Genomic DNA, 22328 nt, shown 5'->3' with positions numbered 1-22328 from the left:
AATTAGTTGAAAATCACTAAAGATGCTGTTAGAAATTATTTTACCAAACATAAAACACATTACACAAACCACCTGAATTTAAAAATACTTAAATCTGTCAAGTAAGCGGCGGTTCACTCCGCTGTGATAAACCAGGGAAAGAGCAGAAGGAAAATGAATGAAATCTGTCAAGCAAGTGCATTAATTATTAACCTTAAAATTGACATTATTTAAATCTGAACAATCTGTTGTCATTTCTGATATTTGGTATTTAGATTTAATAAATACTGTACAATTTTATGCACTATATCTTTTAAAAATAGCTTAAATTAGCAAATAAATCACAAGGTATAGGCCTACTGGGCAAAAAGGTGATGTCTCTCAGACAAATTTAGAAACTGTCATTCATTCATTCTCACCATACTTAAGGTCTTGGTCTCTTGTTTATCCTATCCACGTGGGATAAAAAAAATCCTGCATCTTAACTCAGCTTCTAAACGCATCTAAACGCAGCTGCCGTTTAATGTATAGTGAATCGGACTCATTCAAAATAGCGTCACTGCGAAAAAAAACCCGTTGTGGATGCATGCATTAACTTCTCTACAGTGTGTTTTCTTTTTCTTATAATGCACAGAGTTTTGAGGTACAGGACGATTTTATTTGCCATACATGACAGTCGGACAGGCTCATCCAGTTAATCAAACTCTGTTTGTGGAATAAATAGAATCTGGAGTTTATATACTGCAATAACTGCAAACTGACATTGCACCGCTCCTGTGCATGTCATTAAATACTGTAAATAGCAAGTTTTTATACCAAGAATGTTGATTTGTTATTCTGAAATACCAGAAATTATTTAAAAAAAAACAAAGTAAGAACCAGATGGCAACCTTAGAGTTGACCTTGGACTGACTTAAACATTTTGCTGTAACTTGTTACAGTAAGCGGAATAAAACAGTGTCCTCATAAAGCTGGAGTATCAGTGCACCCTTACATTGATAACATGTGATTGGATTTGTGCCTTCTGATTGGTTCTTGGGACATAGCGGCTTTTGCTGTCAAAGGGAAGTGGCGTTTAGTGGTTTTTTACAACAAACTGCTTTTTCTGAATGGGCTGATGCTGCGATTTATATGGTTTGAAGCAAATCTATTTGTTGATAGTGTACTGCGTGCCTAAAGCATTTACTCGATGTCATTATCTTATTTTTGGCTGAAGTGGCATTTAGCGGCTTTTGCATCAGAACTCTTCATACTTTAAGAGCAACTACACACAGTTTGTTTGTGCCAAAGCATCAACAAGCAGGCAATTAAATTTCTTGATTTTAAACTTTATTTGCTCACGTGAAACAATTGTACATTGTGAAATACATTGTCATAATTATCAGTGGGACTTGTGGGACTTTCTGCTTCACTATTCACCAAGACTACAACTCCTATCATGTTTTGCACCAACATGGACACTGATTACACTCTACAGCTGATACCAATACCAATCTGCATTATTGATTGTTTGTCGCCTGCCACAACTGGCGGTGAGCAGAGTGAAGTTTTGTGAAATAGTAAAACAATCGAAGAAAATGTGTCAAGGGTTTAAAAAATGTGAAAAACAATCTTTACAATAACAACTGGTAGTCATTTTCAGGTATTGGTCTGAAACCACTTCAGCAAAGAAAGTATTAAGTGAACTGAGTAATTAAAACTCACGTATGAACAAGTGGAGTGGGCAGTGTTCCTGACAGGGATATTGGGTTCAAATCCAAGGGGAAGTGTAGTTGAACTTTAGTCATTTAAAATTTTAGTTTTTATTGCTCTGTTTTGCTGTAACATGAGTCTATCATCTGAATGAACTCTTTTTGAAAAAATCGGTTGTTTTGGTCTTTAAAAATGTAAATAAAATACATCAAGTCACAATTATTGAATTTTTGTACTGCTAGGATTTGAACTTGGGACGTCTGCAGCACAGTTCCGTTATATGCCTGTGCACTCTTCACTAGTACAAGTGCGAGTGGGTTTTTACTGTGCGATTTTTTATTTGAGATTTGCCAAGGGTGCCAGGTCTTGAAAAACTTGGTAAATGCCCCAATTATTTGATTTGCTTTAGTCACATGACCTGGATGTCTTGAAACACTTCGGAGCAGCACCTGCACTTCGCAATCTCATCACCACGTTGAAACATCAGTTTTGGATCAGCCATTCCTAGCCATGACCTGTTTTTGGATTACTTTTTTGGATTACCCATTTTGCTACAGCCTGCTCCTGTTTGATCCTTGCCTGCATGACCATAGCTTTATTTAATAAGGCTGTGTTTGTAACTTTTGTCAGCAAAATTGTCTGCACTGTACATAACAGACATATTCAAACATCAGATGACATGTTCATAATTGTGCTTGCAAATTATAAATAACGCACCATAAAGAAACATTCAAAACAAGCAGTAAGTTACTTGCTGCATTTCACTAATTGACCACAAGTGTCATTTCTGAATTTAGCATCTAACCCTCTCAAAGTCAAATTTTTAGCATACACATTTGCTTTTTAAAAATATTGTATTCATGTATTATTTATGTGTTATGATAACTTATAACAACTTATAACAACACTGTATTACTCATAGATTGCATACAGGCCCAAGCTTGACATTTGGATCATTGCAATTAAACTACAGACCTTATAGTTGTAGAAGTGTCCATTGATGGAGAAGCGATGGTTTCTGTTCTTTTGACTTTCAATCATCTTCTTACTTTTCACCCTCATTTTCACCAGCGAGGCGTCGCTCATGGTGCGAATCAGATATGAACTATCTTCATTGATTTGCATGGTCCGCGATGGCCTTAAAGTCATGGTCTCGTATACGATGTAGTCTAGAAGAGAGTGTAGATTGTGTTGTTGAAATATGAAAGTAATTTTTTTAATGCAGAACAACTTGTCATTTATTAAATGTAGTAGTACACTAGTTGTTTTTCAGGTATAGTTCACCCAAAAATGTAAATATGTTAGCTTGCTCATCCTTAGGCCATCTATAATGTTTTTATTGCTTCAGTAGAATATTGAACATGACTTTTAAAGAAATGATGAAACTGATGAAAACTGAATTAATACTCATTCAAGATGGGAGATATTTTATTATTTGTTCACAACAGGAAACAATAGACTAACAATAGTAATAACTACAATTAAATATACACTTAGTATTTGCAGTGATTTATTTTAGTAGCACATGTGAAATACATTTTTTCCTTTTTAACAGATTTACTGACTTAAGTACTTAATAAACTTCATGACATTAGTCGAGTGTCTTTTTTTGTGAGCAGACGTCAATTAGATTGCATTATAAATATAATTTATCCTTATACAAAACCTAGGATGGCTTAAAGAACATAAATAATTCATATATTGCTACAATGATTTTTTTTTTATTGTGTTCACGTTTGATTCATTTATCTGTTGCTATCATGTGTCTCCTATTTGCTCAGTAGAAGCCTATCTGATATCCTTAATAATCTATATGAGTAGATTATACACTATGGCGTCCTCTTGTGTCCAGTTTAAATGAAACATAAATAATATTGACATGTATTTCAGGGGACTTCAACTATGAATAAGAGCCTTAAACTGCTTTAGCACATCTATTTTATACCTGATATGTGTATTTTATATGATCCTGAAAATCTTGATTAGCTGCTTTAGTGTTTGATTATTGCTGAGCTCCACTCCACAGTGGGCATTCAGAAGCAGGGTTGAATAACTCTCCACTATTTTATAAAAAGATCTCTTCGTGGATATATATATATGAATTATATTGCCATTGATATTCTTATCACAAATGCCAAAAAACATTGTGATAAATCTTTTAAGTCCATTTGGGCCATCCCTAACAACCATAACTCTTATAGATGCACTAAAAGCTATGGATTAAATGTTATGCTTTCTTCTTTGTGATCTTTGTTACACAGACTGATCGATTTCCTTTATAACTTCTCAGGGAAACATTATTACAGTATTAATTTTGTTTTGCATGAATATGTATTTTGTTATTCACCAAGAATCACAATTTTGCCTAAATATCCTTTTTAATGTTCTACTAAGAGAACAAGTGTTCAAGTAAATTAATATTTATTCATTTATTTTCTGAAATACCATATATGATCCATCAGTTGTGTTACCATAGTCCAAATTCTACTGTAACATCAAATAATGTTAAAGAAACTGAACCTTCAGTAGGATTTTCAGGTGATCCAGCTTCCTCCAGTTCAGCAATATTGTGAAGGTTGTCAAATTCTCCCCATCGTGTCATACCCCTAATGGCACAGTTGATCGAATCACAAAACACATAATTGAATTAGAAAACATAAGACAGAATCTTCAACAAAGCCTAAAACAGCACTAATTCTCTTTCATGCTTTAAAAAACATAAATATAGGATTCAAACACTTACAGTTTTTCTCAGTGGCTTTTGTGCATTTCTCACAACACTATTTACATTTGCCTGACAGTTAATGCATTTCTCAAAACAATTAGTCATTTGTGCACATCATAGTAGCAGTTTCTCATTCCTTCCAGCAAATTGCAAAAGCTTTTGGACATGCATCAATTGCTTTCACAACTCTCTCTGTTTATAACATTATCATTAGCTTATGTCATGTTAGTCAAAATTAACTAAACTTGAATGCTAAAAAGTCATTGCATGTAAAACTAATAGTCCTCCTTTCATTACTTGAGTCATTACATACGAAAATGTTAAACTTATTCATTTTCTTGTCGGTTTAGTCCCTTTATTAATACGGGGTCGCCACAGCGAAATAAACCGCCAACTTATCCAGCAAGTTTTTACGCAGCGGATGCCCTTCCAGCCACAACCCATCTCTGGGAAACATCCACACACACACACTCATACACTACGGACAATTTAGCCTACCCAATTCACCTGTACCACATGTCTTTGGACTGTGGGGGAAACCGGAGCACCTGGAGGAAACCCACGCGAACGCAGGGAGAACATGCTAACTCTACACAGAAACACCAACTGAGCTGAGGCTCGAACCAGCGACCCAGCAACCTTCTTGCTGTGAGGCGACAGCACTACCTACTGCGTCACTGCTTTGCCAAAATGTTAAACTAGTTGTCAGAATCTTTCAATCTAATTTTATAAAAAAAAAATTTAAAAAGTTGATCTATAAGTTGATATATATATATATGAAAATGTTTTCTAAATTGAACAATTTCATGAATGATTTACAGACCTATGTATGTTATAGTTTCATTTCCAATATGCACTGCAATATGTTTACAGTTGTGCACAGCTCTACCCAAAGGAAGTTTATGTTTGTTGAAAATAAGGGTGCATTTATTTTTTGGTACAATGTTGTGAATACATTGGAATAGAAATGAGCATATGCAGTAAAAATATGAAACATACTTGTTCAGTGTCTTGTACTCAGATACCTCACTAAATGCAGTGATGTCTAACTTTACTGTAGTTTTACAGTACTGTAGTTACTGTAGTGTAGCTTTACTGTACTTAGGCTGGGCAAGTAGTATATAATACTGCAAAAAAGTGCTGTCTTGAGCATTTGAACAGGAAGTGTCACCAAAATCTGACTTTTTTTTGCATTGGAAAAATTGTACAGAGTAAACTGTCATAATGAAAATATGACAAAGTCATATGACTATGACTTGTTTATAAACAATAGTGTCAGGACTTTTATGACACTGACACTTTCATTGACAGGAATACCTTTTTTGAGGGATGAGCTAATGGAATGAGTGATACACTTTTGCAGGTTATCAACTAGGTTTTGCAGTTTGTACTAATTGTTTTGAGAAATGCATTAGCTATTGTTTAAATGTAAAGAGTGTTGTAAGAAATGCACCGAAGCAATTTTTTTAATCCTGATTATTATTATTCATTCATTTTCTTTTCGACTTAGTCCCTTTATTAATCTGGAGTCTATACACTGCAATAACTGCAAACTGACATTGCACCGCTCTAGTGCATGTCATTAAATACTGTAAATAGCAAGTTTTTATACCAAGAATGTTGATTTGTTGTTCTGAAATACCACAACTGATCAAAAAGAAACAAAGTAAGAACCAGATGGCAACCTTAGAGTTGACCTTGGACTGACTTAAACATTTTGCTGTAACTTGTTACAGTAATTTTTTATTTTTTTTTTTTTTTCAAATTATAACTGAACTTTGGTTCAAACTTTAAAATTGCTCTTAATCTAAATCAAAATATCTATTGTGGTAAAACAACAACAACAACAATTGCAATAATTCATTCATTTTCTTTTCGGCTTAGTCCCTTTATTAATCTGGGGTCAACACAGTGGAATGAACTGCCAACTTATCCAGCATATGTTTTTACACAGCGGATGGCCTTCCAGCTGCAGCCCATCTCTAGGAAACATCCATACACACTCATTCAGACTCATACAGTACGAACAATTTAGCCTACCCAATTCACCTGTATCGCATGTCTTTGGACTGTGGGGGAAACCAGAGCACCCGTAGCAAACCCATGCAAATGCAGGGAGAACATGCAAACTCCACACAGAAACGCCAACTGACCCAGCCGAGGCTTGAACCAGTGACCTTCTTGCTATGAGGTGACAGCACTACCTACTGTGTCACTGCGTCACCCCGATTATTATTATATAAACTTAATTTTGCCTAATTGCACAGCCTTGGTTAATATTATTACAGTATGCTGGACTCCATTTAAGCTTGACTTTAAAAACTTGACTCTTTGAAAAGTTGCTACTTTCAGTATGTCCACATCTTGTACAATGAAGGAGGACTGAGAAAATTGATTGTTTTGTCCCTTATCACATTCTAATGAAATTACAGCCATAAATAGGCCCAGACAATCACACTGTCCTTATATGTTTTGTGTTTTGATTGAATCCCTTCTGCATGACAAGGTTACTAAGGGTTGACGGAGCATTATTTTATTTTGAAGGTGATTCAATTATTGGTGGGGACATATTTTAGTAATTGCTGGATACTGGTGGGGACACATCCATCTATCTATAGATCTATCTATCTATCTATCTATCTATCTATCTATCTATCTATCTATCTATCTATCTATCTATCTATCTATCTATCTATCTATCTATCTATCTATCTATCTATCTATCTATCTATCTATCTATCTATCTATCTATCTACCTGTCTGTCTGTCTGTCTGTCTGTCTGTCTGTCTGTCTGTCTGTCTGTCTGTCTGTCTGTCTGTCTGTCTGTCTGTCTATCTATCTATCTATCTATCTATCTATCTATCTATCTATCTATCCACAGAATCTGAGATAACAAAATAAATAGCACAAACCTTTTGTTTCCTAGTGGACTGATGGGGTCTGGTGATTTGACTGAAGACTCATTAGAACATGTCTGTTTCTCATCTTGTATTTGTAACCGAATGGGTCTCTTTACACCCCAGTAAATGACCAGGATGCCTTCCAATGTCACATTTCCTGCATACTGAAAAACATTAAACATTAGTTCTACTGGTATGAAATATCATTCATTTCCAGCAGAGGGCAGAATAATACTTTTTTTTGTTTGTTTTGCAAAAGTACTGGAGGGCCCAGTCCACACATATGCATGCAAAATCACACACTGCCACAATTGTCTAATTTTTATGTCACAATAATTCATGCAATGACTGCATAATAAGCCATTAAGATATAAAGACATAAAAGTAATTTTTACCTCATGAACAGTGAGCTGCAGGTGTGTATTGTCTTTAAGAAAGCAGTTGTAGGTGTTCAGTAAAGAGAAAAACTCAGCCCTTTGAATCCAGTGCGAGAAGTGAGTCAAGCAAGAAAGGACAGGCATATAAGGAAATTAGATAAATAAAACTGTTTGAGTTACAATTATATTTTGATTGTCAGATTTTCAATGTCTCAGATGTCAGGCTTATGTTTACAGTACATAGCCTGCCATGTCATTGATTACATATAGAGTAATCCTTTGATTTCATTAAAATATAATTTGTGTATATGTATGAATAAATAAAATATGATGCAATACAATATGAACAATTACTGACCTGGAGCAAACATTTCCAGCACCAACTTGAACAACAGAGTTTGACTGGACTGCATTCATTTCAACAAGCCGACCCGATCTGTGGAGAAAGTATATTCTTCATACATTTGCATATGCACAGCATTTATTAACTGACAGTATCAATCCAGGATCACTGGGAATATGGCTTTTGCCCCAGGTAAATGTAACTTTTCAAATTTCATATTCATTCATTCGTTCATTAATTCGTTCATTAATTCGTTCATTATTTGCTCATTCATTCATTCATTCATTCATTCATTCATTCATTCATTCATTCATTCATTCATTCATTCAGCTTAGTCCCTTATTCATGGGTCACCACAGTGGAATGAACCAGCATTTTGGCATAAGTTTTATGCAGCGGATGCCCTTCCAGCTGCAACCCACTTACTCATTTACACACACAATCATACACTACAGCCAGATCTGTTTTACCCAATTCACCTATAGCGCATGTCTTTGGGGGAAACCGGAGCACCCGGAGGAAACCTTTGCGAAGACAGGAGAACATGACAACTCCACACAGAAATGCAAACTGGTCCTGCCGTGTGATCTTTTTTCTGTGAGCAACAGTGTTAACCACTGAGCCACCATGCCATATTCAAAAGCAATTTATTTTATCATTAGGGGATTTATCTTTTAAATATCCAAATTTCTCAATTGCAGATATGGGTTTTAAAAGCATGTTGGTGTATGCAAAATAACTGCAAACTGACATTGCACCGCTCCAGTGCATGTCATTAAATACTGTAAATAGCAAGTTTTATACAAAGAACGTTGATTTGTTGTTCTGAAATACAAGAAATGATAAAAAAAGAAACAAAGTAAGAACCAGATGGCAACCAGAGTTGACTTTGGACTTACTTAAACATTTTGCTGTAATTTGTTAATTTGTTAGAATAATTGAACTTTGGTTCAAACTTCAGAATTGCTCTTAATCTAAATCACAAATATCTATTGTGGTAAAACAACAACAACAACAACAACAACAACAACAATTGCAATACTTCATATTAGAGATCACTAATAATTTTTTTGTTTTTTAAACAATTTGGTAAAACAATGTATTAACAATAAACATTGTTTTTACCCATACATCAAAGTATAACTTTGCTTTGGACAAAAAAAAATACTCTAAATTGTTACAGCCTAATTTATAAACAATTCTCAAATATTAGTTTTGACTTGGTTGAAACGATATAATTTAATCCTAATCAAAATATTCATTCTGCTTAAGGGATAAAAATGCATCCACTCACAAGAAAAATAGCGTTTTTATTATTATTTTAAATAGAGAACATAAATTAATTATTTTTGAGGAAAAAAATCCAACTTGACATTTGAATTAAATAACGACAGATGGCAAAACGCCACCGAGCGAGGATTCATGCGATGTGGTCAACATGACAAAAAAAAAATAATAATAAAATAAAATAAAATAAAAACAAACAACCTGCTGGTTTAAAGTAAAAATACTACTTTGAGAAAAACTAATGCTTTTATTTTTTTTCTATAGGGCATCATTTTTTCCTTTAAGGTAAATTAAAAGCAGTTTATAATCAGAAACCATTGTGTGGTTAAATTGCAGAAAACATGTTCCCTAACCACAGACATCTTTTTAACCCTTCTAATTTACTGATGTGTTTAAAACGTAAAACTGATGTAGGTACTTTAACGTATTGTATGTGGTCATGTAACAGACTGCAAAGGTTCTGGTCCTTGGTGCTGGGGGAAATGGATAAAAACTTTGACATGCCGTTGGATTTTGACCCAGTTTCATTGATTTCGGGTATTCCCAATGCACACATTTTTTTATCAGCTAATAAGAAATTAAATAATATATTAACATTTGCCACCAGAAAAAATATTTAACTTAATTAGCTTAGTGATAAATCTCCATCACTTAAAGGTTGGCACAAGATGTTTTTTGAGTTAATTCCTCTGGAACATCTTACCCATGTCTTACACACAAAAAAAAAAAAAAAAAACAGAAATGTTTTTTCAAAGTTTGGACTCCATATTTACATGATTTGGAACCTGGTCTTTGCCCTATTATGCTAAAAGGAATATTGTAATTGTATTGCTATCTGAAAAACAAGCAATGTTTTTATCCTTTTTTCTCATCTTTTTTATTGTGGGGTAGTGTTGTTTTTTATGCCATTTTTTTTCTTTCTTTTTTTCTCTACATTGTTTTGTATTGGGCGAAGCAGTGGCGCAGTAGGTAGTGCTGTCGCCTCACAGCAAGAAGGTCGTTGGGTTGCTGGTTCAAGCCTCGGCTCAGTTGGCATTTCTGTGTGAAGTTTGCATGTTCTCCCTGTGTTCGCGTGGTTTTCCTCCAGGTGCCCCCCCACAGTCCAAAGACATGCGGTACAGGTAAATTGGGTAGGCTAAAGTGTCCGTAGTGTTTGAGTTTTTTGTGTGAATGTGTGTGTGGATGTTTCCCAGAGATGGGTTGTGGCTGGAAGGGCATCCGTTGCGTAAAAACCTGCTGGATAAGTTGGCGGTTCATTCCACTGTGGCGACCCCGGATTAATAAAGGGACTAAGCCGACAAGAAAATGAATGAATGAATGAATGAATGTTTTGTGTTGTTACTTTCTTTGTGTATCTTTTGAAGATGTTTTGTTATGTCTGTATTGTTGTGAATATTCAATAAACATAATTATGAAAAAAATGCAGAATAACAGGAGAATCAACATATAACATGATTTAGATGAAACATAACAATAATACTACAATATAATAATAAGATAATACATTTCAATGTCATTTAAGAATGTTTAAATTGTACAGTAATTTTAGTTATTAAATAAAACAGTCAATTTTTATTTTTAATTTAATATAGAGCCTTTAATTTGGGTTTATATGTGAACATAAATAATCCTCACTTCAGATTAGATCACAAAACTGCATTAAGTTGTAATAAAGCATTTATTGCATACAAAGTACTATATGCATGGAAAATAAGATGTAAAATCAATAATTTGAATATTTTATTAATCATACTTACTCATTCTAAATTATCTTAAAACCTACAACTACTGTTAAATAACTGGTTTGTAAATAATGCAATAATTTATGCATTCATTCATTTTCCTTCAGCCTCAGTCCTTTTATTTATCAGGGGTCACCACAGTGGAATGAACCGACCAACTTATCCAACATATGTTTTACAAAGTAAATGCCCTTCAGGCTGCAACCCAGTACTGGAAAATACTTAATTTTGTAATGAAAATTAACAAAGAATTAAAATACAATCATTATGCACATTATACTTGCTTACAAGTCAAGCATATAGCTTTTGTAGATGTTATAAACTGTGTAATAATGTCTATTGATGTAGAGCTAATGCTTAATAAATGATTCATAGTGTTCAGTTATTAGAATGTGATAATATTATCTAAAGTGAAGACTTTTATGCTTTGTGAATCCCTTATAAATGACAATTAAATGCTCTCCTAAAAAGGAAATGAATGAAAGAGTATGTTTTCAACAGAAAATTTGAAGATAGGATTGCAGAGACTGCAATTTAATTGTAATAAGAGTTAATACTTAAGTCATAGAGTCATAGAGTTAATACTTAAGAAATGCTAAACAACTTGCTAATGCTCTATAAATGATTCATAGTGTGCAGTTATAATAATGTGTAAGCAAAATCTAAAGTGGGGACTTTTTGTGCTTTGCAAATCCATTAAAACTGACAATTAAATGCTTTGCAAAAAAGGAAATGAATGAAAGAGTATGTTTTCAATAGAGAAAAAATAGTTCATTCACAACATGCACAGCTGTTCTTAAATGTGTTAACTTTATATGACACTGAAATGCTTTATCATATTGTTATATTAAAATAATTATTCTATTGTTGTTGTTTTATAAACATTTTATGTTGTATTTTGAAAACTCCTATAGCCCAATATTGACAGAGCAATGTTTACAGTACCCTTATTGGTAACACTTTATTTTGATGGTCCCCCTTTAGATAGTCTGTTACATCAAGTAATGAAAAATGAATTATTAACAATGTATGAAAACACAAATGAAGCCATTTCTGATTTAAAAAAGACCTTGCACTTAAAAGGTTGCACATATTAGAATTTTACAGCATATATTGTTTATGCACATCATATACTGTCACACAATATGAGATTTATAATGTGGTTTATTTTTATTATTTTTTATTAATTTTGTTATACTTTTTTCTATTTGTATTGTTATTGTCTTTTTTTTTACTTTTGTTTGTTAACTCATAAATATACAATAAATAAATATAAAAAAAAAACTACATTTGTGAAAATTACCTATTTCTTTCAAATAATGAATCATAATTTTGAGCTCACTATACTTAAAGTTTATGCCTTTTCTTGGTACATAAGTTAAACTAACTCATATTTTTAAGTGATAGGACCAAAATGCTAAATTTTAAGTTATGTTCAGTCAACTTTACTTAACTGTCTAAGTAAAGACAGCATTAGGGGTTAAAGTGTAAAGTGTTACCAGGAAATAAATAAAAGAGTATGTTTTAAACAGAGAACAAAATAGTAGGTCATTCACAACGTGCACTGCTGTTTTTAAATGTGTTAACTATGACACTCAAATGCTTTATCATATTATTATATAGTAAAATTGTTATATTGTAAAATTATTATAAGGCTGTTGTTTTATAAACATTTATATGTTTTATTTTGAAACTCTCATAGCCCAATATTGACACAGCAATGTTTAAACCATTATTATATTTCTAAATAAGACTGCAAAGATCCATTCATACATTCTTATTCTTTTCAGCTTAGTCCCTTTATTAATCTGGGGTCTCCAAAGAATGGACTGCCAACATATACAGCATATGTTTTTATGCAGCAGATGCCCTTACAGGTGCAACCTATCACTAGGAAACATCCATGCACACTCATTCACACACATACACTATGGACGATTAAGCCTACCCAATTCAACTCTACTGCATGTTTTTGGATTGTGGGGGAAACCAGAGTACCCGGAGGAAACCCAAGCAAACATGGGGAGAACATGCAAACTCCTAACAGAAATGCCAACTGACCCAGCCGAGGCTCGAACCAGCGACCTTCTTGCTGTAAGATGATTGTGCTACCCACTGCACCACCATGCTGCCCGATTGCAAAGATTGTAATGTAAAACATGAATCAAGTAACAAAAAACTGAATCATAAACAAAGTAGGAAATCACAATGATTAAGAACATTGTATAAGTGTTACCATTAAATTTAATGTGAATAATAACTCCAGGTCATCAAAGTGTGCAACTTGAAACACTTCACTGACTGTTTACAGTTTAACAGAGGTTATGTGATGGAAACATTAAAATGTATTTGTTTAGCAATCATGCACTTTGATAAAACATGTTTTGATATGACACAAAGAACAATGCTATAGCACAGTCAGAATTATTAGGCCCCCTTTGAATTATTAATATTTTTTTTAAATATTTCCCAAATGATGTTTAACAGAGCAGGGACATTTTCACAGTATGTCTAATAATATTTTTTCTTCTGGAAAAAGTTTTGCCTAATTTGCTTAGCCAGCCTAGTTAACCTAATTAACCTAGTTAAGCCTTTGAATGTCATTTTAGGCTGTATAGAAGTGTCTTGAAAAATATCTTGTAAAATATTATTTACTGTCATCATGGCGAATATATATATATATATATATATATATATATATATATATATATATATATATATATATATATATATATATATATAAAATCAGTTATTAGAAATCAGTTATTAAATCTAATATGTTTAGTAATGAGTTAGACAGATATTGGGGGGGAAAAATAAACAGGGGGCTAATAATTCAGGGGACTAATAATTCTGACTTCAACTGTATACATTTCTGTAGAGAGCAAAATACTTCCCAGGAGCTATGCTTTTTTTTGCAGTTTTTGTTTTCACAAATCCACCAGAGGCCATTGTGTATGCATTTTGAGATCTCAAATTTCTCTCGCGACTGCCATTCACGCCTTCAGTTCTTACTTAAATCCACCAGAGGACACTGTCGACTGACTGATTTACTGACCAATCCCTCCTTCTTTAAACCCAACCAATAATGTTTTAAAAAGCACTAGGTTTGACCTGCCCACCACCTTCCCTACACCCTAAAGCAGTGTTTTCAAACGCAATTCAGAAAAAGAAAAGCCCTCGGCAGCCTGATTTTTATCATGTTTTCAGATTTTACCACATTCTAACCTTGTTATTTACTTGTTTATTTTATTTTTTAGCTTTTGTTTTACCCGCTTTCTGGAACGATGCTTCGCTGGACTTGGACCCCGTTGTCGCGGTCAACTCCATTCTGCGGTTGAGCTATTGGACAAACTAGTAACAGCATAAAAGCCGTCCACACAGAGGTAAGCGGTCAGCTGGTAAGAGAGAAAAGGAACGGCGTCATACCGCCTCGTAGCATTAGTTTTTAAGACAAAATGCTCTAGCTACTTAATTCATGATTTCCAGAAATCTATATAGCTACGTTTTCCGAATAAGCCTATGTTGGCCATATCAACTGAATAATATTCATGTCTCTGCAGTCATCAAGACATTCAAGACTGCCTAATATTACACACAGAAGAGTTCCAACTGTGCCCAAACACGTTTCTGTCAGCATTAATGACTGTGGTATTTGAGTGAAGACATCTGAAAATGCTCCGTGCTAATGTGTCATTAGCAAACAGGCCCTTTCAAAAGTCCCTTCTTTCTTTAAACACTAAAGCCTGAGGCCACTGAAAAAAAAGCCTGCCGGTCTTGTGTATTTAGGATTGTTTGAGTTGTACTTTCACTTTGCTCAGTCAATCCTGAAGCGTTCAATGAATTTGAGCATTAGAGGGAGTGGTGTGGTTGTTCAAGTCAATGCTTGCTCTCTCTCTCTCTCTCTCTCTCTCTCTCTCTCTCTCTCTCTCTCTCTCTCTCTCTCAAAAAAGCCACATATACAAATCCAGACCCGCGGCAAACACAGATTTGAAAGGATTTTGACTGTCAAAAGATCTACATCTGTATGCAAATATGGCTGTCAACAAGTACTGGACTAATGGAATCAAACAAACAATGGTGTGACTGACCCAGTGGGTGCCTTGATGTTAAAACGACATCAAAAAACACATTAAAAATTAAGCAAATTAATTGTATGTCAAAAACTTGACATCTATTTGACATCCAAACATTGATGCTCCTTTAACCACCAAAATAATGACACAAAATATATTAATATGAGAAAAATTATGTATCAAATTACAAATTTAAACTGAATGTTGTATTTCTACAATGCATGTAAACTACCTTAACATTAAAACAACATTAAATTGACATCTAATATTAACCTCAAAAAATACGTCTAAAATTGATTACTATTTTTACGTCTCTAATGAAATCATGCTAAAATCCAAAGCTCATAGTATGCTTACAATCACGTTCAGACCTTATTTTGGAGAACCTATGCAAAACATGTTCACGTTTGACTCTCATACTTCCTTAGTTACCTGCTAATCTCATAATACAGCACATGTACATGTACGTCAATGAATGAAGTCAACAGCTAGCAACATAAATCTAAAAGCATGTGTCTCATAAACAAACTTTATGTAACACTTTAAACATAATACCGTAGTAACACATAAACACTTCACTCACCTGCTGTCTGCTTAGATCCAATGTCAGTGGACTTTAAGAGGAAGGGGTCACATATCTCTATCTTCAGCTGCGGTTATAGAAGGGTCGGGCAGATAAGAGAAGTTCGGCACAGAATGAAGAGTTGTAGTTCTTGTCAGGTGTTTTTCTGGTGATTGTGACAATGTTTGTCGTAACCTGAGCCAACTCACCTCTGCTGAGTGACTTCTGGGAAAGCCTAGCAATGTCATGAATGCATGAACACACCCATGTGTAGGGGTTTCTGAGTTTGAATTTGTTAGCGGAACAGGAAGTTTTGCTTTATATGAGACACATTAGGCTGTATTAGATATTAATAGTAGATTTCCAGAATGTTTATGATTTAAGTATTTGATTTAAAATATTAGTGTTGCTGGATTTGGTGTCTATTGAAATGTATATGCTCTTTGCAAATGAAATGCATGCTTTTACTTTTGTCTACATTGTCAAACTGTTTTATATTAGCTACTTATATAACAATCAACATGGGCTCATTCTAAAAAGTAGCCCTATATATATTCTGGAGATTGCGAATTAATGTAGCCAGAAGTACGTATGTCATCTTTAAACCTATGTCTTTAAAACAAACGTTGCAGAGTGGTTTGATGACATTCCTTTTCGTGCTTGCCAGCTGACCGCTTACCTTCGTTTGAATGGCTTTCCTGCTGTTATAAGTTTGTCCAGTAGCTCGCAGAGAGGAGTGTCCATGACAACAAGGTTTGAGTCAGGCAAAGTATGGTTGCAGAAAGCATATAAAACAAAACAAAAGCCAAAAAATTTAATAAACAAGTAAATAACAGGGTGAGAATGTGGTGAAATCTGAAAAAAAATAAATAAATCAGGCAAGGACTCTTCTTTTTCTGGATTGCTTTTAAAAACTGTTGGTTGGGTTTAGGGATGTCAGGGGTGGGTCAATCTGTGCTTTAAAAAACCCTATTGGTTGGGTTTAGGTAAGGAGAAAGGTGAGTCAGTTGATTGGTCAGTCAGTCAGTCAGTCATTAAACAGCAGTCGCTAGTGGATTTATGTGAGAACAGCAGGTGAATGGCACTTGAGAGAAATATTTGAGCTCTAAAAAACCATACACAGTGGCCTCTGGTGCATTTGCGAAAACAAAAAACTGCAAAAAACGTATCTACTGAAACATATTTGGAACTTTCCAGAAATGTATAAAGCGGTACATTTTCAGAATGTGTCTGGGTAAATAACACCATATACATAGAAAGATATATCAATGTACAGTGATCAAAATTTGAAAATAATTAAAAAGCTATTCCTATTTGAAGTAATATTCAAAAAGTAAGTTAAAAAAGCAGTTGTTAAGCATGTTTCATGAGTTACATATGAAAAGTTCAGATTCAAAAAACACCAAAGTGCTTTTCTTCTAGAATTAACATATTTTTCAGCTTCTTTTGTTTGTGATCAATTATTTACCTTTAATTGCATTAAAAACAAGGTACTCATCACAATACACATACATTACCCGATCATACACAGTCGAGCCAGAGAAAAATGTCTCAGATGGCAATTGTGGCTCTTCATATATTCTGAAGCCTAAACATTCATACATAACCTAAAATGACATACTTGAAAACGAACACTGACTAAAATTAGTGAACATTTTCAGATCTTTCCAGTTATTGGTGTTCATCATCTGTGACAGATGATATTCCTTAGTTATCTGACAAACACTATTTTACTGACAGCCAAACTTTTTACAGTTCTACAGTTACAGAATATTTGTGGAAAATCTGTATGTACAGTCGGTTCAACAATGCAGTTGGAATTGCTGATCAGTTAATTCAGCTCTAGATAGAGTAAAGATTTGTGTTTTGACAAATATGCTCCAAAGTTTAGAGAATTTGGACTGAAAGTCCACGGTGACCAAACCTTCTGCAGCAGTAGGCTACTAATCAAAAAACCAGACTAACCTTTGTTATGTGGACAGAAAATCGGTTGATCATTCAAACAGCCAGCAAGCACATGCAGGTCAATAAGCCCCATTCCACAGTAAAACTATTTACTTTTGAAGCTGAAAAAATTAAATGGCAGTCCAGAGTCCTGACCTGAACCTGATTAAAAATCTCTGGAACGCGCTTGTTGATAAAGTCATGACTAAAAAACTATAGTCAGTGAACTGTGGAGTAGACAGAAGAAGAGAATGAAGATCACAGCAAAGAACTTTTAGAGATAAGTTATGTACTGTAAGAGATTAGTGATGTTTGTGAGACTCTAGAAAAGCCTGCTAGAGAGTAGTGATGTCTATGAGAGACTGGTGATGTCGGTAAGAGACTAGTGATATCACTGAAAACAAAAGAACTGTCCTGTACTCTTGTTTTGCACTAATAATATTGACTGCTGAACCTTTAGAAATTTTTGCTGTAATCTCATCGTGCTCGCTAATATTGTTCACTGTGTTTTCCACAAAATAATGGTTTTCAATAAAGTGACTCAGATATTTTTTTAAAACACTGTTCTACTAGAAAGACCAGGGAGATAAGTAAAATATTTAACTACATTTATTTGAAGAGTATTGTTTGACAAATAGTACTATTTAACAAAACATAGGATTTATTTGGCGGAGGCCCTATCTAGAACTTGAATCAAAAGTTTGTAGATCCAGCTATGGCTGCCGAGGATGAAGGCAGGGGCAGAGCTAAAAGCTAGGATTTCTGCTAGCATGGTTTAGCTAACAATCATTTTTAAACAGTATACATTCCATTATTTTTTTAAAAAAGTAAATCAAATTCTGATCTCCATTCTCTATGTTTGATATGCTCTTTCATATTTCAAAGCAATATATTATACAGCCTGACACATTGCACTCCAGATTTCAGTTTTTCATCCGATTTTTGAAGAAATCATGACCTTATGTTTAATTTGACCTTTTTTTGGTCAACATTGATTTATTTTTGAAATGTAGCCCTATATATAGTTTTGGAGATAGCGAATTTTGTTGGTAGAAATACGTATGGCTGCATTTTGTCTTTAAAACGAACGCTATTAGGCTGTATAGTGCTGTTCCTTTTCGCGCTAGCAGCTTTTCTTTTTCTGGATTGCTTTTCAAAACCCTGTCGGTTGGGTTTAGAGAAGTGGGTGATCAGGTCAATCGGTGCTTTTGAAAACACTATCGGTTGGGTTGGAAAAAGTAGGTCAACAGTGGCCTCTGTTGGATTTATGCAAGAAACTTACATAAGACAGAAAACATAAAACAGACCTGAAACTTGCCTATAGCACTTATTCATTGTTGCTCTTATAGTTGTGTAAATTGCTTCCTTGTCCCCATTTGTAAGTTGCTTTGGATAAAAGCGTCTGCTAAATGACTAAATGTATATGTAAATGTAAAAGCAGTCATGCATAGCATAAACAGTGGCCTCCGGGATTCGCAAAAAAAAAAAAAAAAAAAAAAAAAAAAACGTACCTCCTGGGATGTATTTGGTGATCTCCAGGAATGTATATAGGGGTACATAATCAGAATGAGCCTGGGTTAAATTCTGATCTACACTCTCTGTTTGATATGCTGTCTAACATAACTTTTCATATTTCAAACATCATACAGCCTGACATATTACATTTCAGATTCCAGATTTCATCAGGTTTCATTTTTGTCTATTTGTACAAGCTTTAATGTAACCTCTCTTTGCAAGTGTGTGCAGCAGAACTCTGTTGGGATCTGATATATAATACAAAGAGACACACCCATATCCACGCAATATTCAGAAAGGGTGACAAAACAGAAATGTACTTTGACCCTCAACCCTTGTCCATCAACGGATTCATACCATTTCAAAAACATCACAATATACAGATTTGCAATTCACATGTTTTTAAATCAACTTTTCAAGTAGACAAGGATTTTATTTTGCTTTTAAATGTAAGCTATTATAAGTTAGTAAGTATAAGTTTTGATTAGGACACATACAGCTGGTGGAAGTGTACAAAGTCAGAACAGTTGTGCAACCAAGTCTAGTTCATGTCAGTTCACATTTCAGAGTGAGATTCCTTTTGAAATCTCCAAGCTTGCTAAACAGGAACTGTCATTATTGAAATTCTTGGCTCACAGCGTTGATGCTTTTCCCAGACTCTACAAAAGATGGCAGTGTAAGCTAACAGATGTAAATTTAAGCATAGTTTAGAAGTGTTTCCCTTATGTATTCAGTCTTTCAGTGATTTACTACATACATATACAGTAGATGGGCCTTTGGATTTTTCCTTTGGGCAGATGGTTTGTAGTCAGATTGCTCTATAAATATTGTGTGCTTCACTCTTGTTGTAATGCTGCATGCGTGTTGGTTGATCACTGTCTGCAATATCTCAAAGTCTGCCAAAAGTCTGGGTGACGCTGTTAGGGTTACGAACAGAACATCTGAGGAATCGCAGCTGTCTTCAGCCTCCATATAATGTTAACACTGCCATTTTACAATAGACTTCATTTCAACCCTTAACAGTACAGTACATTCTCTCTACTATTCAAAAGTTATGTCTGGTTGTATTATTGATAACATTTTACAAAATGAAGCACTTAGTTAATGTAAGTTAATATATTTACTAACATAAAAACCATTATTTTACTAAAGTATTTATTTTTAATTGTTAGCATTAATTAATGAATAGACAGTTGTTAATTGTTTGTTCATGTAAGATCAGTGGATTAACTAATGTCAAGAAGTCCAGTGTTGGATTTTAATAATGCAGTAAATGTTGCTCTTTTTCTTTTTTTTTGCTTTAGGTGTAAGTAAATATGTTACATTACATGTAACATTAACTACTTGTCATGTATTGTATTGTGTTATTATTGTTTATTAAACCTGATCAAATATGAACTAACATTGAATATTTGTATGTCTATTAAAGTTAGGAAATTTGTCTCACATATTCACAGATCCAGAGCCTTATTTTTTTTTAGTTCAGTCAAATTAACTTTTCTAGTTATCTCAACTTACACCAATAAAACTGATTAAAAATATGAAGTTAAACTTTGCATAGCTTAAAAAGTTTAAACCTGATTAACTCATTAAGCTTAAAAAATGTTGCCTTGACTTTTTGTCATTCAATGTTCACAGTGTGGAGAGCAGTCTGAACATCAATCTTAGAAAATTTGGAGTGAAAGTAACTCAATCCCTCAAGCATCACCATCTGTCCAAAATGTATGATAAAAATAATACTTGTTTCTCTCCAATTTAGATAGATAGATAGATAGATAGATAGATAGATAGATAGATAGATAGATAGATAGATAGATAGATAGATAGATAGATAGATAGATAGATAGATAGATAGATAGATGATAGATAGATAGATAGATAGATAGATAGATAGATAGATAGATAGATAGATAGATAGATAGATAGATAGATAGATAGATAGATTATCCTTCTAAAAACAATATGCAAACAAATTTAATGAAGCGCTTGTCCAAAAATTGGATGTGAGGCTTCATCTTCATAAAGCTTTGGCATATTCGGTAACACTTAGAAAGAATAACTATATTATAACTATCCGTTATAACTAGTTAACAGACCATTATTAACTGTTAGTTAATGGGTTATAAATGCCTCGTTAAATAAAAGTTAATAGTTTGTTAATTATTTATAAATGTGCCTTATAGATAGCCAATAGATAATTTACAATCTGTTAGTTAACAAGTTATAAATGACTTGTTAAGTGTATTTTAATGATTTATAACTATACCTAATAAAATAGTAATAAATCCTGAACAAACTGTTAGTAAATCACTTACTTAAGACTTGTTAAGTATCAGTTAATAGTTTTTATATGTTATTGGGAAGTTTTTCTTGTTGCAGCTCTTCTTCATTTATTAACTGTTAGTAAATGAGGAATAGTTGCAGCTTTAGAATAATGTCCCAATAACTCACATGAGCTTATAACTAACACTTAACCAATATATTAACTCTCACTTTACAGATCAGTTGTTCATAATTTAACCATCTACTAATACCATTGAAACTTTGTAGAACAGCAAATGGATAGAACAAGTTGAAGCTACAGAAATTTGATGTGATGTTTAAAATATAAAATTTTTGTTCCGTAACCTTGTTCCACTCATAGGCTTTTCTGTATGCTGTATTTTACCAAAGAAACTCCACAGATGAAATGTTGAACATTGTGTTTAATGTATAGAAACACACATACTGAGCCATCACATGGCAGAACAACAGTATACAACAGAATACAAACCCATGAGGTTTGGGCACTTTTTGTGCTAAACATGAAAACAAAATAAATAAATAAATATTTTATTAGAAAAGTTCGACAGAAGTTTCACTGGTGTTAATAGATGGTAAATAATCTCAACAATTGATCTATAAAGTGAGAGTTAATATATAAGCGTTAGTTATTAGCTTAAGTATGTTATTGGGACGTTATTTTAAAGTTGCAACTATTCCTCATTTAGTATCAGTTAATAAATTAAGAATAGATGCAACTTTAGAATAATGTCTCAATAACATACTTAAACTATTAACTGATACTTAACAAGTCTATAGTAAGTAATTTACTAACAGCTTGTTCATGATCTTTTACTATTTTATTAGGTATAGTTATAAATCATTAAAATACAGTTAACAAGTCATTTATAACTTGTTAGCTA

At 33.5% G+C, this 22328-nt stretch overlaps 1 protein-coding gene across 3 annotated transcripts in view; it reads right to left on the bottom strand.

The window, feature by feature from the left end:
* rassf6 (Ras association domain family member 6) overlaps positions 1–22328 on the bottom strand; it is a 60126-nt gene that overhangs the window by 10497 nt on the left and 27301 nt on the right. Inside the window, exons 1-7 of one of the 3 annotated variants that reach the window (XM_009305186.4) lie at positions 15706–15820; positions 14319–14444; positions 8033–8110; positions 7693–7771; positions 7310–7461; positions 4192–4277; positions 2647–2840 (exon numbers count right to left, since the gene is read on the bottom strand). In XM_009305186.4, coding sequence (XP_009303461.1) covers positions 2647–2840; positions 4192–4277; positions 7310–7461; positions 7693–7771; positions 8033–8110; positions 14319–14413 — 684 coding nt within the window. In that variant the 5' untranslated portion in view covers positions 14414–14444; positions 15706–15820. Of the gene's footprint in view, positions 1–2646; positions 2841–4191; positions 4278–7309; positions 7462–7692; positions 7772–8032; positions 8111–14318; positions 14445–15705; positions 15821–22328 lie in introns of those variants that run through there. The other 2 variants (NM_001045339.1, XM_073914164.1) reach the window with 2 other exon arrangements.

Source organism: Danio rerio, chromosome 10 (assembly GCF_049306965.1).
Source record: "Danio rerio strain Tuebingen ecotype United States chromosome 10, GRCz12tu, whole genome shotgun sequence".
Classification (NCBI taxonomy): Eukaryota; Metazoa; Chordata; class Actinopteri; order Cypriniformes; family Danionidae; genus Danio; species Danio rerio.
Note: the sequence above shows the minus strand (reverse complement) of the source record. Positions and strands in the feature narration are given on the sequence as shown.